The following is a 12,773-nucleotide window of genomic DNA, read 5'->3' on the forward strand; positions in this document are numbered from 1 at the left end:
GTACAGCAGTGAATTGGATCTTTAAATATTAATGCACTATATACACAATATCTATGCACTTTGACTGAAATCTAGAGGACTTGCACAAGCATAAGATTTCGTAGTTTGTTCCTACCTCCCTGTATAGACTGCAGCAATATACACTCTCAGCATGTGTATGATTCAGGTCAATAATATTTTATGGCTTCAGCAGAGGAAATAGATATTAAAGCATCAGTCCAGATAATTGATCATACGAACAGTTTAGCTTTTATCTCTTGGGCCTGAACTTGTGTCTTTACTTAGAAACAATCCGCAATGTTAAAGCTACAGCCTTTGAATACGCACCCTCACAATGCAGAGCTTAAAACCCTGAGGGAAATGTAGGTCAGGAGACAGCCACAGGGCTATATGAAATATGCAGTCCAACAGAACTTAAGAGTTGCTTGGATCACCTTCTGGATTTTGTTGGTGTTTACAATTTTCATTTTAAAGAAAAAAATGGAAAAGACAGAATATGATACCTTTTCCCCTACTGACTGGATTCTTAAGCTACAGTAGATTCTTTGCTGCTGTTTGAGTACTGACAAAGTACTATTCTGAGAGAGTAAAGGCTTAAGAGTATGAGCAAGAGGACAGCCAACAAAATATTTCATTATCTGTACACATGTAAGCAAGACAGAACAAGAGCTGCAATAGAATTTCTTTGCTATACAAAGAAAACGCATTAAGTTGTAATCATTTCCTGCAATTTTAGAGAACAGACCCAGGGAAGATGCCTTTTTGTTTGTTTGGGAATTGTACTTATGAAGGCTTTTTTAATGAAAACAGGGCAGTTTACAATGTATTCTGTCCGGAAAAAAAGTTACAATTTCTATTAAAACCTGAGCAGCCAAATGTTTTTTTAGTCTGGAGGTGCTTTTGTGTTGCAGTTCAGATGCTACATAACTCAGTTCATTGTTGTCTGTGTTCTTCTTACTTGTTTTTTAGGATGTTATTGTCGTAGGTAATTTTTTAATGCTTTTTTCATTTGTGTGTAGTACCTCAAATTTACACTTTTTGCCTAATCAGAAATATCTGCTTTTGGACATCCCATTAAAAATTTGCCAGGGCAATATGAGAATAAAACCATCTTCTGTTGGGGAGTCAGTGGAAAGACGAAAGAACTACTTCACAACAGAGCTGTTTCTAAGTACTGGATATTAAAATTGTGGTTCTTTTATCCTGAAAGAATCATAATATTTTTCCTGATGCTTAAACAATGGTTGATATGTTTGTCAAAATTTGTTAGTTTGATGGAAAATGAATGTGTGCGTATGTCATGGTTATGATATACCCAACCTTTAATATATAGACACACCCATTTCCATAGTCTCTCTCTCTCCCTCTCTCTCTGAGTCTAAAAAATTCATTCCCTCTTTCTGCGTATTTTGCTACCTATTAGAGACCTCTTTCAGAAGTCACACAACGCTTTTCTGGGAGCTGACAAAAAATTGAACCCCCAGAGAACAGTTCACTGAGGTGCAAGAGAACATTTATGAATTTTATGCACTGTAAAGCACTGTTTTGCCAGTGTTTTTGTTTCTGGTTTGTTGTTTTTGTTTTTGTTTTGTTTTGTTTTGTTTTGTTTTCAACAAGATATAGTCTACCATGGGTGCTCCAATGGGTATTGTAAATTTCCTGGACGATAAGGGTTTGTGCAGAGGCTGTGCACGTTCACCCAACACTACCAATAAGATTTGTACATTCTCTTACTTTAATAAATTGAGACTGCTGACTTCTGAGAGTATACAAAGTTTACCTTACTTTCAAGGAAGAACAACTCCCTAGAGAATGCTTAGCATTTGTTCTCCTCTCCTTTTATTTCTTCAGGACAAAGGTTTCATTTCACAAAAATATTTGCAGTTTTATTTTTCCCCTCTGCCCACTTTTCTCAAAAATCTGGCCTTTTGAAAATTGCCCAGTGATGGAGAATATTCTGGAGATGGAACAAAGGTAGGCCATTTTTCTGATACTATCCCTTTGAAGATTTCTTTTTCTTAATGTTATACCACAAGATACTTTAATACCCACAAAAGTAGACACATGCTTTTCTATAAAATCTGGAGCACAGTGAATTCAATGGCATGTGTATAAAATGAAATTTGTAATGTGTTCATCCACCCATGTCTCTGATGCAGCTTGACATTTTTCCTGTGTCACAGATCAAAAATGAGCGGAAAAAAAAGATCAGTTTTACTTGGCATTGCTGTTATTCAGGAAGAGAGTAACCTCCAGAGAGTAATTCATCCTGACCCAGGGTGAATTCCCTTGCAAAAGTTTCTGTTTATCTCTCTTCCTTGATATGTGCAAAATTATTATCGCCAACCATATTGCACAAGATGTCTGTAGCAGGCAGGTGAACTGACTTTAGGGCTTTAAAGTTGCAAAAATTAGCATGCCAGATACCAGACCATGTATTAGTTGCTCTAGAGCGTCTGAAATGGCATTAAAAAAGGTCAGGTTGAAACTCCTGCTTTGCAACCCAACATGAGTGGGAAGCAGCTACCTAGTTCCTGCCTTCATTTGCATCAAAGTTGCATGCTCACTCTGGTTACGTAGTATTGCAAGTTGCTACTGCCGTTCCACGAAATATCATCCTGTAAAGAAGACAAGATGTAACGTGAGAGAAATGATACCTGAGAAGGTGCAAAGTTAGCATTATACACAGTGACTGTAAGTACTGTACATAGAAGTGCTGTCCCTTCTTCAACAAGTTGAACATTTGAGTGGGTAGTATCACACAATTGACATATGAAAGCAATAAAAGGAATTCTACCATGAGCACAAAGGACAGAAAACCAGGACTACCTACCACAGAGGAAGACCTTTTTCTTTCTCGGACCTGTGAACTTTGATCTTTTTTTTTATTTAGAACAATTGGATCAAAGGATGACCAGGCAGGTAAGTTAGTGCATAGTGTATAGGTTCTTCATGCATTTATTTTCAGTGCTGCTACCTGTTGGTGTTTCACAAACCAACCCATAAGCGAGTAACTATGTTTCAGGCCCCAAAAGTCCGCTATGTTGCTTTTCATTTTTGCTACCCATTGAACAAGAAAAGAAGCCCATTGGCAATAGCTTTGAAACCAGCACAAAAGAAAAAAAAATATTTAAAAGAGCTATCAGTAAAGAAATGAAACAGAAATGCTTATCAACAGAATCCCACATAAACAAATTAACTGCTCTAACTTTAGAAACATAAGAAATGCAAATCATTCCAAAATATTATCTTTGGTTTTAATTAGTTAGGACTTCTCAGAAAATTTATAGACGTTGGACTGCTGATATAAGCAAGCTGAAAATAAAAACATGCCTTAAGCTATAAACAGGTTTTTACTCTGGGGTTTTTTTTTACTTCCATTTCTCTTGTGTCTGCCTGTAATGTATAATGTGTCAAAGGAATTCTCAAATTGTGAATAATAAATGAGTATCCTCCAAAGTGCTCCAGTAGTCACCTTCCATGGTGTTATCATTGTATCTCAGCTTCCTTGATTTTCCTGTGCTCCCCTTTCCTTTCTTATTTCAGAAGCTCAATATATAAAGGCAGAGATGATCAAAAGAGGAATGTGATAACAGCCTTTTATACAGTGTGCAGTGTGGCTTAATAAACTACCACATCTTCAGAGTGTGAAGACCTGCTGCGTTAGACTCATGCGGAATTTCCCGTGTGTAACCTCGAAGCCAGTTGAGATGAATCTTAAGTTCTAATCGCCATGTTGGCAAAGCCCAGCCAAAAGATGAGAAAGTTTAGATCATGGAATGGGGTAATGTGCAGATAAATCTTTCTTTCCCTAAGTTGGAGTTGTTAATTTCCCTTAGCAGTCAGCCCTTTTGTCTTCAGCAAGTCCTGGTTCTTATCATATTTCTTAGATGTGAAGTTCACAGTTTAAATCTATTGAGATAAGAAGGTCTTTCCTTCCAGGTCTATAAGGATCAGACCTGTAGTTCTCATTCATCATCCTAGTGCTATTGCTGCTGACCTATATACTTGTCTTCCCTATCTATCTGCTGTGTCTGGTTTTGGGTATCAAAGGAATTTCTTAATCCATGACCCCACTCCTGCCTTTCAAACTAGTTTTGTTGATACAACTTTTTGTATTTTTTTTGTCCCTTCACTAAACACCTTCCTAGGTCATCTGCATCTGTCTTCATACTTGCCTGCCTGTAGATTTTACAGTTTGTGGGATTTTTTTGTTTCATGCTAAGATCCTTCTGTTAAAAGTTGCCATCTTTCTAGGTCCTCCCAGTGGGTCCTCCAATAGTTTTTGATAAGGAATGTAAACAATTAAAACGCATAAACTTAGAACACCAGAATAGTTGTTAGGATGCAGTTGGTACTGCAGTTTGGCTAAACTTTTATTACCTTTTCATTTTGTTGGCGTATCTTCACATACCATTGTCCTGAAGAACAGGGCTTTGACTAGAACGTGAGAGACATGATTCCTGTGTTATGCCAACATCGTTAGCTTTGGTCATTTTCCACCATCCTTGATTCTCAGCAACCTTTAGAAAATCAGTTCTTACATGCAGTTTCCTTCTCTGTAAAAATGTTAGAGATCTCATTTGTAAAATATTTTAGAAGATTTAATGAAAAAGATGTGAGAGCTGAGTTACTTTTCAGTATTTTATTTATATGTACACATAGGTGTGCACTAACAGTTACTACCTGTAACTCTGTAATAATGAGAGTAATAGTGGGAATTATCACCTCTGATGATATTGAAAACAGAAAATTCCCGTGCCAGTGCCCCCAAAATTACGATCATACTCTTTTATTTGTGTTCAAATTTGTGACATTGCATTGAAGGAAAAGCTTTACATTGTTTGAGAATGCTTATAATTGTGTATGTTGTTACAGAATCTCCTGGATATATGTCGTATAACATCTGTTTCTACAGAAATCTCATCATTACTCAAGAGACTACAAACAATGTAAATCCACCATGGCAAATTTTTGAAATTAAAAATTTGATTCTAGCTCCTTCTTTGCCTAAAATTGTGCCTTATGCTGATATTTAATTCTATGATGTTAACGATACAAGAAAAACAATTCAATGTTGAAAGAAAAAAATACAACATTAAAAGAAAAAAAGGCCTTTTTTTTAGATTTGTATTTATTTGTGGGGTATAAAAATGCCAGTTCCTTGTTTGGCAAGACCTTCCATCCCAGAGCAGCATGGTTTAATTATAGCTCTTTTCAGGTTTTTTCACTGTAACATTTGAGTTGTCCAGTTTGTCTATTTCATCATTTTGGTCTTTTCTTCTTATTTTTCTCACACAGTTTATTCATTGTCCTCACAATTTTTCTCCTGTCTGTCTATAGTTGTCCTTATAGCATACATGCTCACATCTCAATGCTCTTTCCTTTACATCTTTGCCAGTAGTCTTCTGTGAGTAAATCCTTTCATTACTGCTAGATTCCCGCTCAGGAATCCTCAGTTTTTCTTCATTATAGTCGGTCTCTGATGCTTTTCTTTTCAGCCTCGATTTTCATCGCTGCTTCTGTAGCTGTATAGCGATACTGGATCATTCACTCTTTTTTAGATTTATGCCAGAGGGTGGAAGGAGGAGGTTATGCTTCCTGCCCAGATTTGAATACTGGGCCTTCTTTGGGTATAGGCCCAGGAAGTTTCACATGGACAAAATTTTGTGGGATTTTCTTACTTATATGGACAGCATAGCTGACCTGAAGTGTTTGGGGATTGTAGACGCTGTAACAGAAATAAAATAGATTATTGAGCAGAAATGCAAGACTGTTGTTATGATTAGTAATAACACTCACTGTCACCTTTTGGATTTAGTAGTATAAGATCTGAGAATTTTTTCTTTTGGGATGAGAGACATGACAGATGTTAATATTAATGCTTAGTTCATGGATATATTGTCACTCCCAAAGGGGAATTACATTTCAAATCAAGTCCTTGAATAGATCCTTAGGTTTTTAAGGTATTATCTCTGAATAACTTTGTTGTGTGATTGTCATCTTCTCATTTGTTGTAACTTGAAATACAATTCTCCTTAGAACTGTCACTTCTTTGAAATTGCTTTCTCTTTCTGTTGATAAGTAGATGTGCTAAAAAGTGCACATGGGAGCGTTGCACTTCTCTAATGACTTCAGTGGGATTTCTAGGTGACCACTCAGACATTAGTTTATTGTGGCAGTATTGGTGCTGAGGGAAAAAAGAAAAAAGAACAACAACCCACAAAGCAAAACAGTACTGTGACTGTTCTCTTGCAATGAAGCTTAAAGACACAGGCTGCTTATATTACATAGCATTTGGTCTTGTACCTCCTCTGGACCCTATGTAGTACCCAATGGAGCTCAGATTTCATTATCACGGGTTTTTTTCTCTTCTGATTTGATGAAATAATACGAAAGTTGCTTTGAAGCCCAACAGAGCAGTGTTATTGTGGCACAAAAGGAAGTTACGTGCTGCAGAGTGTTTAGCATGAGGCTGTTTGGGGATGCTTAACAATCTGCAGGCTGTTGGAATAAAGTTGAAGCACTGTGTAAAGTGGGAGAAGACAAACCTGGTGTGCTTTTGTCCATACTGCCAGCTGGGAAGGGTCCCTGCGGTATGTTATTAACTCCAGCTGTGGTTGGGTGTTATGTGAGAGACTCCTAGTTGGCCCAGACCAACAACATACCAGGGTGAGTGCTAAAAATTAGCAGTGTGAACAGTCGGCATTCCAGGGATCATACTCACTCCCCAGCCTTCTTTTGTTTAACAAACTGCAACTGCAGGAGATAAGAAGAGAAATTGTTCTGCTAATAATCTGTAACAAGTTGCATTTCAAGGAACGAAAACAATAATAAATTGGATTCTGAACAACTAGTTTTTCATGCATAAGGGGGAAATGATGATGCTTTTTTCTGAGTGTAGAAAGGCAGAAGCAGCAGTCATCACCTTACATATATACTGAGAACTTTAACTTCTTTTGATGCAAAATACGTATTCGTTTGAAATTCCCTACTAATCACAGATACGTGAGTTTATTTCTGCTCTTGGACTGTATCTAGTGCTCAATCTGCCACCGCTTTGGCAGCTGACAGGCAAACCAGCTGAAGGTCATTTTGCATTCTATGGATTCTATGCATTCTTTAAACCACTGAAGGTTTTATCTGTCTCCTCCAGCAGTATTAGGGAAGTTCAGACTGACAGTCTAGCATTAACAAGTTGAGAGAACGGCAAATGGACAAGATATTACTTAAAAAAGGCAAGTGAAAGTTTTTTACGCAACATTATATAGCAGAAAGATAGAAGAGCTGCTTAATTACCCCCTGATTATACCAGTGTATGTGCTGAAAAATTAAAAGCCATGCAGGCAATCTACCTCTTTGTAATCTGTGTTCTTTAAGATCATTTGCTTGTTTTAGGAGTATGTTAAAATAGATTACTGAGATTGTTCATGTACTGCATTTTATTAAAAGTAGAAGCCGCAACAAAGAAGAAGCTGGTCCAAATTTGTAATGTTAGACTTGGGACTTTTCCATATATCTTAGAATTAGACTAGCAGAGCATAGTAAGACCTCCATGGGTGGGCACAGTCTGTAATTATGGTCTTAAGGCTACTGCTCACTCTGCTTCAGGGGAAAGTTTTCTTAATGTAATGAATGCAATCTGAATTTCAGCGATACCAAGCTTGATTTTTTTCAGTTGACTCAGTTATAACACAGAATACTTACTCCCTAGTCTAGTTGCAGAATAGTGTGGAAATCATTTATTTCTTAACAAGATAGTAAAAGAAAAATCAGCATTACTGAGAATACCACAGTACATTTTTATAAGGTTTCACAAGACCAGTTTAAGCAATATAGAGAAGAGCTAAAGTTTAACAGAGATTTTACAAAAATGAAAGAAATATTTCTGCATGTCATATGCTATAGGTATATAGGAATCATTTCCAGAACCCTATATAAAAAGAAAATACTGATTTACTATCTGTTTTTTAATCATCTCTGTGTTTGGGGTTCTTCTGCAGGTTGTTGAAAACACTTTTTTATTTTGGGTGGGTGTGTGTGTGTGTGTAGTATCTGGCAACTTTGTAAGGAAAATAGTATGTTTTGTCATAGGTATTTTATAACCGCTTTGCAAATATCATTTCCACAACATGATGATCTTACTCTGTGTCACATTTTTTCAGATGAAAGAGTTAGCGGTTCATCTCATTCTGGTTTCAGTAGGGTTCTGTAAATGGAATGAATATAAAGGGCATTATAAGTGGCTGGTGTCATGCCTCTAAAGAGGAAGTTGGCATGAATCTTGGGATTCAGTCATCAAAGGTGTACCTTGACAAGAACAAATAGAAGATGACTTCAAGGCCTACTGCAAATAAATAAATAAATTTTAAAACCACATATTTTGCACCCCCTGCAAACAAGAACAAAATTTAGTGAGTTTATAGCAAACTCACCATGCTGGAGTTTTCCAAGAAGATAAGTAGGGGAGGTGGACAAGAAAAGCTGATGAACTTCAGTGCAGTGGAACCTGCTTGACTCAGCAGCAAAGAGTATCGATTGCCACCTCATTTATATTTCTTGTGTGAAACCTGTCACCAAATATATTATGTTAGTTATTATGCTGATCTGGGGCTATACAACTGTCTTTCTCAGTACCACTGCCGGGCGATAAGCAAAAGGAAAATATTGAGAGAAGTGAGTTAAAATGAATGCTTTAAAATTTGGCATAGAGCTGGATAGAAGGTGTGGCATGAAGAGTAGTCACCTGGTAAACAGTTTGTATCAAGTTTAAAGAAAAACTTAACTCCTCCATTCAAATATACATATGGAAAGTAGTCAGTCCTATAGGTTAAAATATGCCACACTGGCTCTATTGTTGCACTAGATTTTCACAAAGTGCCACAGACTTCACTTTTCCATAGATTATGATAAACTCATTTAATGCTGTAGCCACAGTGGCAAAGAAAAAGAAGAAATGTTCTGATTTGTTTATAATAGGAAGAGAAAACCAGCAGATGTATTTTTTCACTTATCACTCCTGTGTTGTTTATTAAAAAACTCCAAACCCACACCGCTGCAATTTGGAAAATGTGTGACTGTTAATCGTGGGCAAGCAGTAGGAGAGGAGAGCTCTTTTATTCCAATCTCTCTCTCTTCACAACTGCTCACATCTCTGATGCCTCGCTGTCTCCAATTTTGTTTGATTTATCTGTCTGCTCTTACTCAGGGGCCAGTACTTTTAAAGTGGCGGCAACAAATTGAAATTAAATTTTACACATATGAACGAAAACATATAACTATATATTATTATAGCATTTCTTCCCCTGCATTTTCTTTATGCCCCTTGATGTCTTGGACTTAAAGGGATATGGGTGGCAGCTTACTACCCTAATCAGCACCTGTAAATGCTCTTGCAATGTGCGTGTAATAAGCATTAGTATTCTCATTGACTGTAATATATGCCAGATGGATCTGTAGGTTACATAATGGTGACAAAATCTTACATCACTGTCTCTCCTTTGCTTACTTACCTTACGTCTGCCCATCTGCTCTTTTCCCCTTCCTTTCCCTTTCCTTCCTCCATCCCTCTTCCCCTCCCTTCTTCCTCCTGACCTCTGCACAGCATGAGTCTTTGGCCACTGTCCGTTTGGGTGTTTTCTGAAAGTTCACTTAATCTATACCTATCACAAACAGTAAAACGTGGAAGTTTTATTTAAACTTTTACAAAAGACCTTTTAACATTCTTCTGAGAATCAAGAGGATTTTATGTTATGGATGATTTCCACAACAAATATTCTCAGTATTCCAGGAATTCACATTTACAAGTGTCCCTATACTACCAACAGCATAACATGATATTAAAACACTTGCAGACTGGGCCCAAATTGCTTGTCAAAGTTCATTTAGACTCTAAGATTAGTACATGAGCTTAAATAATGTTATTTGTGTAATGCTAATTACTTTCCCCTGCCTCCTCTTTTTCTTTCATTGGCTGCAAATGCTTCCTGCCAAGTTTTAATTGTAGACTGCATTTTCACAGATTAGGACTGTCTAGTTTTAAGATGCCCCTGCTTCTTCTCAACAGGAAACAGTTAATAACATTTTTAATTTTTTGCTTCATTAAAATTGTATTCTGGTTTTGATATTGTAGATAATACAGCCAGTATCCTGACAAGACGAAGGAGATACAGTCGAACCACTCAAGATATATATTACCTCCCAGTTTTGATTTCTGATGGTGGAGTGCCCCCTCTCAGCAGCAGCAGTACTCTCACAATTAGGGTTTGTGCGTGTGAGAGAGATGGACGAGTGAGAACTTGCCATGCTGAAGCTTTCCTCTCCTCGGCTGGCTTGAGCACAGGGGCTTTAATCGCAATCCTACTCTGTGTTGTCATTCTTCTTGGTAAGTCATTTTCAGTATTAAGTAATACTGTCCTTACACTGGCTTTCTGAATGTGACAGGGCAGAAATTTTTAATATGACGTGTTTTTGAACCAGAGGCTGCCTGATAGTAGGAGTTAATTATAAGCATGGAGCTGTGATTAGGGGGGAAAGGTTTGGCTAAATTAATAGGGAAAAATGCCTTTAAAGTACATTCATGAATATCTGGAATCCACTAGAAATTATTTTTCAGAGGTTATCAAGTAATTAGCACTGCAGATATTTTTTTTCTGTAATTTGGAAAGATTTCAAAAAGCCACTGACTCTAATTCCATGTCTAGAACAGTGTGAAAAATGATAGAAAAGAGATGAGGAAAGCTTTTTGAAATGCATTACACTGTAAGAAGCCCCATTAGCACTGTACAAAAGCCATTTCTTAATTACCTTTGTGGCATAAGCAGATAGCAATGCACAACATAACCCACAGGGGCAAGGGACATATGAGACTATAAGATGACTCCATTAGATAAATGCCCTTGCAAGTGCATTTTCTCTTGACTTCCCCCCCCCCTACCCCCGGCCAATATGAATGTTACCCATTAGTTAATTTTTATTTTATTATTATTTTTTTCTGGCAGAGGCACAACTTGCTGTGTACATACCTCTGTACTACTCATGTGCCTTTCTGCATTCTTATAGAGATAGGAAGAAATAATAGGAATTGCAGTGTGACACACATCAGAGATTTGGGGGATTTTTTCCAAAGGCTCTACATTTTCTCAAGATTATTCTCCTCACAGTTTACTTCAGAACTTCCTTGTCAGAAAGCTGCTTTAAAATGTATACTAATACATTTAGTTTATAATCTCATCTTTTATCATACAAGATTGAATATTCATAAGAGAAAAAATAAACCTTATACATTTTGATTCAATATATATGCTAAATATTGGTTTTAATGAAGCACTGAAAGCCCTTAACAATGCTTCTGAAAAATGTCAGCCCTAATTACTCATTTCTCATTTAACTGAAAGAATGTTATTCCCTTTTATGTCCTTCATGAGATCCCTAATAATCTAATGAGAGGATTGGGTCAAGAAATCCCATCAATCCCCACAAAGAAATTATACAGTAGAAGAGTGCTCTTTACTGACCCTTTGGAAGACCAGGCTGTATTGGAAGTTTGTCGTTTCAGTACAGCATTATTAATTTTCCCCTTAATTGTGTGGCCTCAGCCTGTTGCACTTTGACATTTTGCTATATCAAAACACAGCTCTCCGGATTTCATGGGTGCTTTACAGGCATACAGGAATCTATCTTCAGGTAACACGTGACACAATTCCAGATTGGGCAGGTTTGGTGACCCTTTGTTACAGATACATGCCTGACGTAGTGATCCCAAATACCAATATTAGCCTGAAAATGTTACACTTCTGTATTCGTGATTAGTAACTGCTAGGTTTTTAGCATGTATCTACCTACTTCAGATATAAACTTTAAACCTAATCTAATATCTGCAGTTTTCTCTTTAGCAATTGTGGTCCTTTTCGTCACCCTAAGACGCAGCAAGAAGGAGCCCTTGATCATTTCAGAAGAAGATGTCCGGGAAAATGTTGTGACATATGATGATGAGGGTGGTGGAGAAGAAGACACAGAAGCATTTGACATCACAGCGCTGCGGAATCCATCAGCTGCTGAGGAGCTAAAATACCGGAGGGATGTTCGTCCTGAAGTGAAGCCTGCGACAAGGCATCATCCCTCCTCAAGCCTTGACAGTATAGATGTCCAGGAGTTCATTAAACAAAGACTGGCAGAGGCTGATCTGGACCCCAGCGTGCCCCCGTATGACTCCCTACAGACATATGCCTATGAGGGTCATAGATCAGAAGCCGGATCTATCAGCTCTCTGGATTCAGCCACAACACACTCTGACCAGGATTATAATTACCTTGGAGACTGGGGACCTGAGTTCAAGAAGCTAGCTGAACTCTATGGGGAAATAGAATCAGAAAGAACAACTTAGTTGTAATTCCCAGAACAGAGAAGTTCCTGAACGACTGGAGATATGATGACAGCAACGGTAACAAAAAATGAATGCAGTACTTGGAACTGAGCAAGTTGTATGCAGTTACTGTACAAGTGCCCTTTTCATATTTGAAACTGGGTTCTCCAATTGGAAGAAAGTCAAATTTTGAAAAATACAGAAAAAAGAAGCTATTGTCCCTTGTGTATATTTTTTAATTGCTCAATAAAGTCCGTGGTACCGTATCTGTAACAATACCTAAAGTAAATCCAAGCAATGACATTTTTATTGCAATATGCTTAACATCTCCAAGCTGCAGTAAGTTTACGGTCATGCCTGTTTAGGAAGATAGCTAACAGAGGAGCAAATATTTGCAGGTGGTTGTGGT

At 37.4% G+C, this 12,773-nt stretch overlaps 1 protein-coding gene across 2 annotated transcripts in view; it reads left to right on the forward strand.

The window, feature by feature from the left end:
• The window catches only part of CDH18 (cadherin 18), a gene marked incomplete at its 5' end in the record, with an annotated part of 181,999 nt that extends 169,564 nt beyond the window's left edge, over window positions 1-12,435 (forward strand). The window contains 2 exons of one of the 2 annotated variants that reach the window (XM_082499635.1): window positions 10,133-10,384; window positions 11,883-12,435. In XM_082499635.1, coding sequence (XP_082355761.1) covers window positions 10,133-10,384; window positions 11,883-12,385 — 755 coding nt within the window. In that variant the 3' untranslated portion in view covers window positions 12,386-12,435. The remainder of the gene's footprint in view (window positions 1-10,132; window positions 10,385-11,882) is intronic. The other variant, XM_082499636.1, reaches the window with a different exon arrangement.
• Between the last annotated feature and the right edge of the window lie 338 nt (window positions 12,436-12,773).

Source organism: Vanellus vanellus, assembly GCF_965231255.1.
Source record: "Vanellus vanellus genome assembly, chromosome: 2".
In the NCBI taxonomy this organism is placed as follows: domain Eukaryota; kingdom Metazoa; phylum Chordata; class Aves; order Charadriiformes; family Charadriidae; genus Vanellus; species Vanellus vanellus.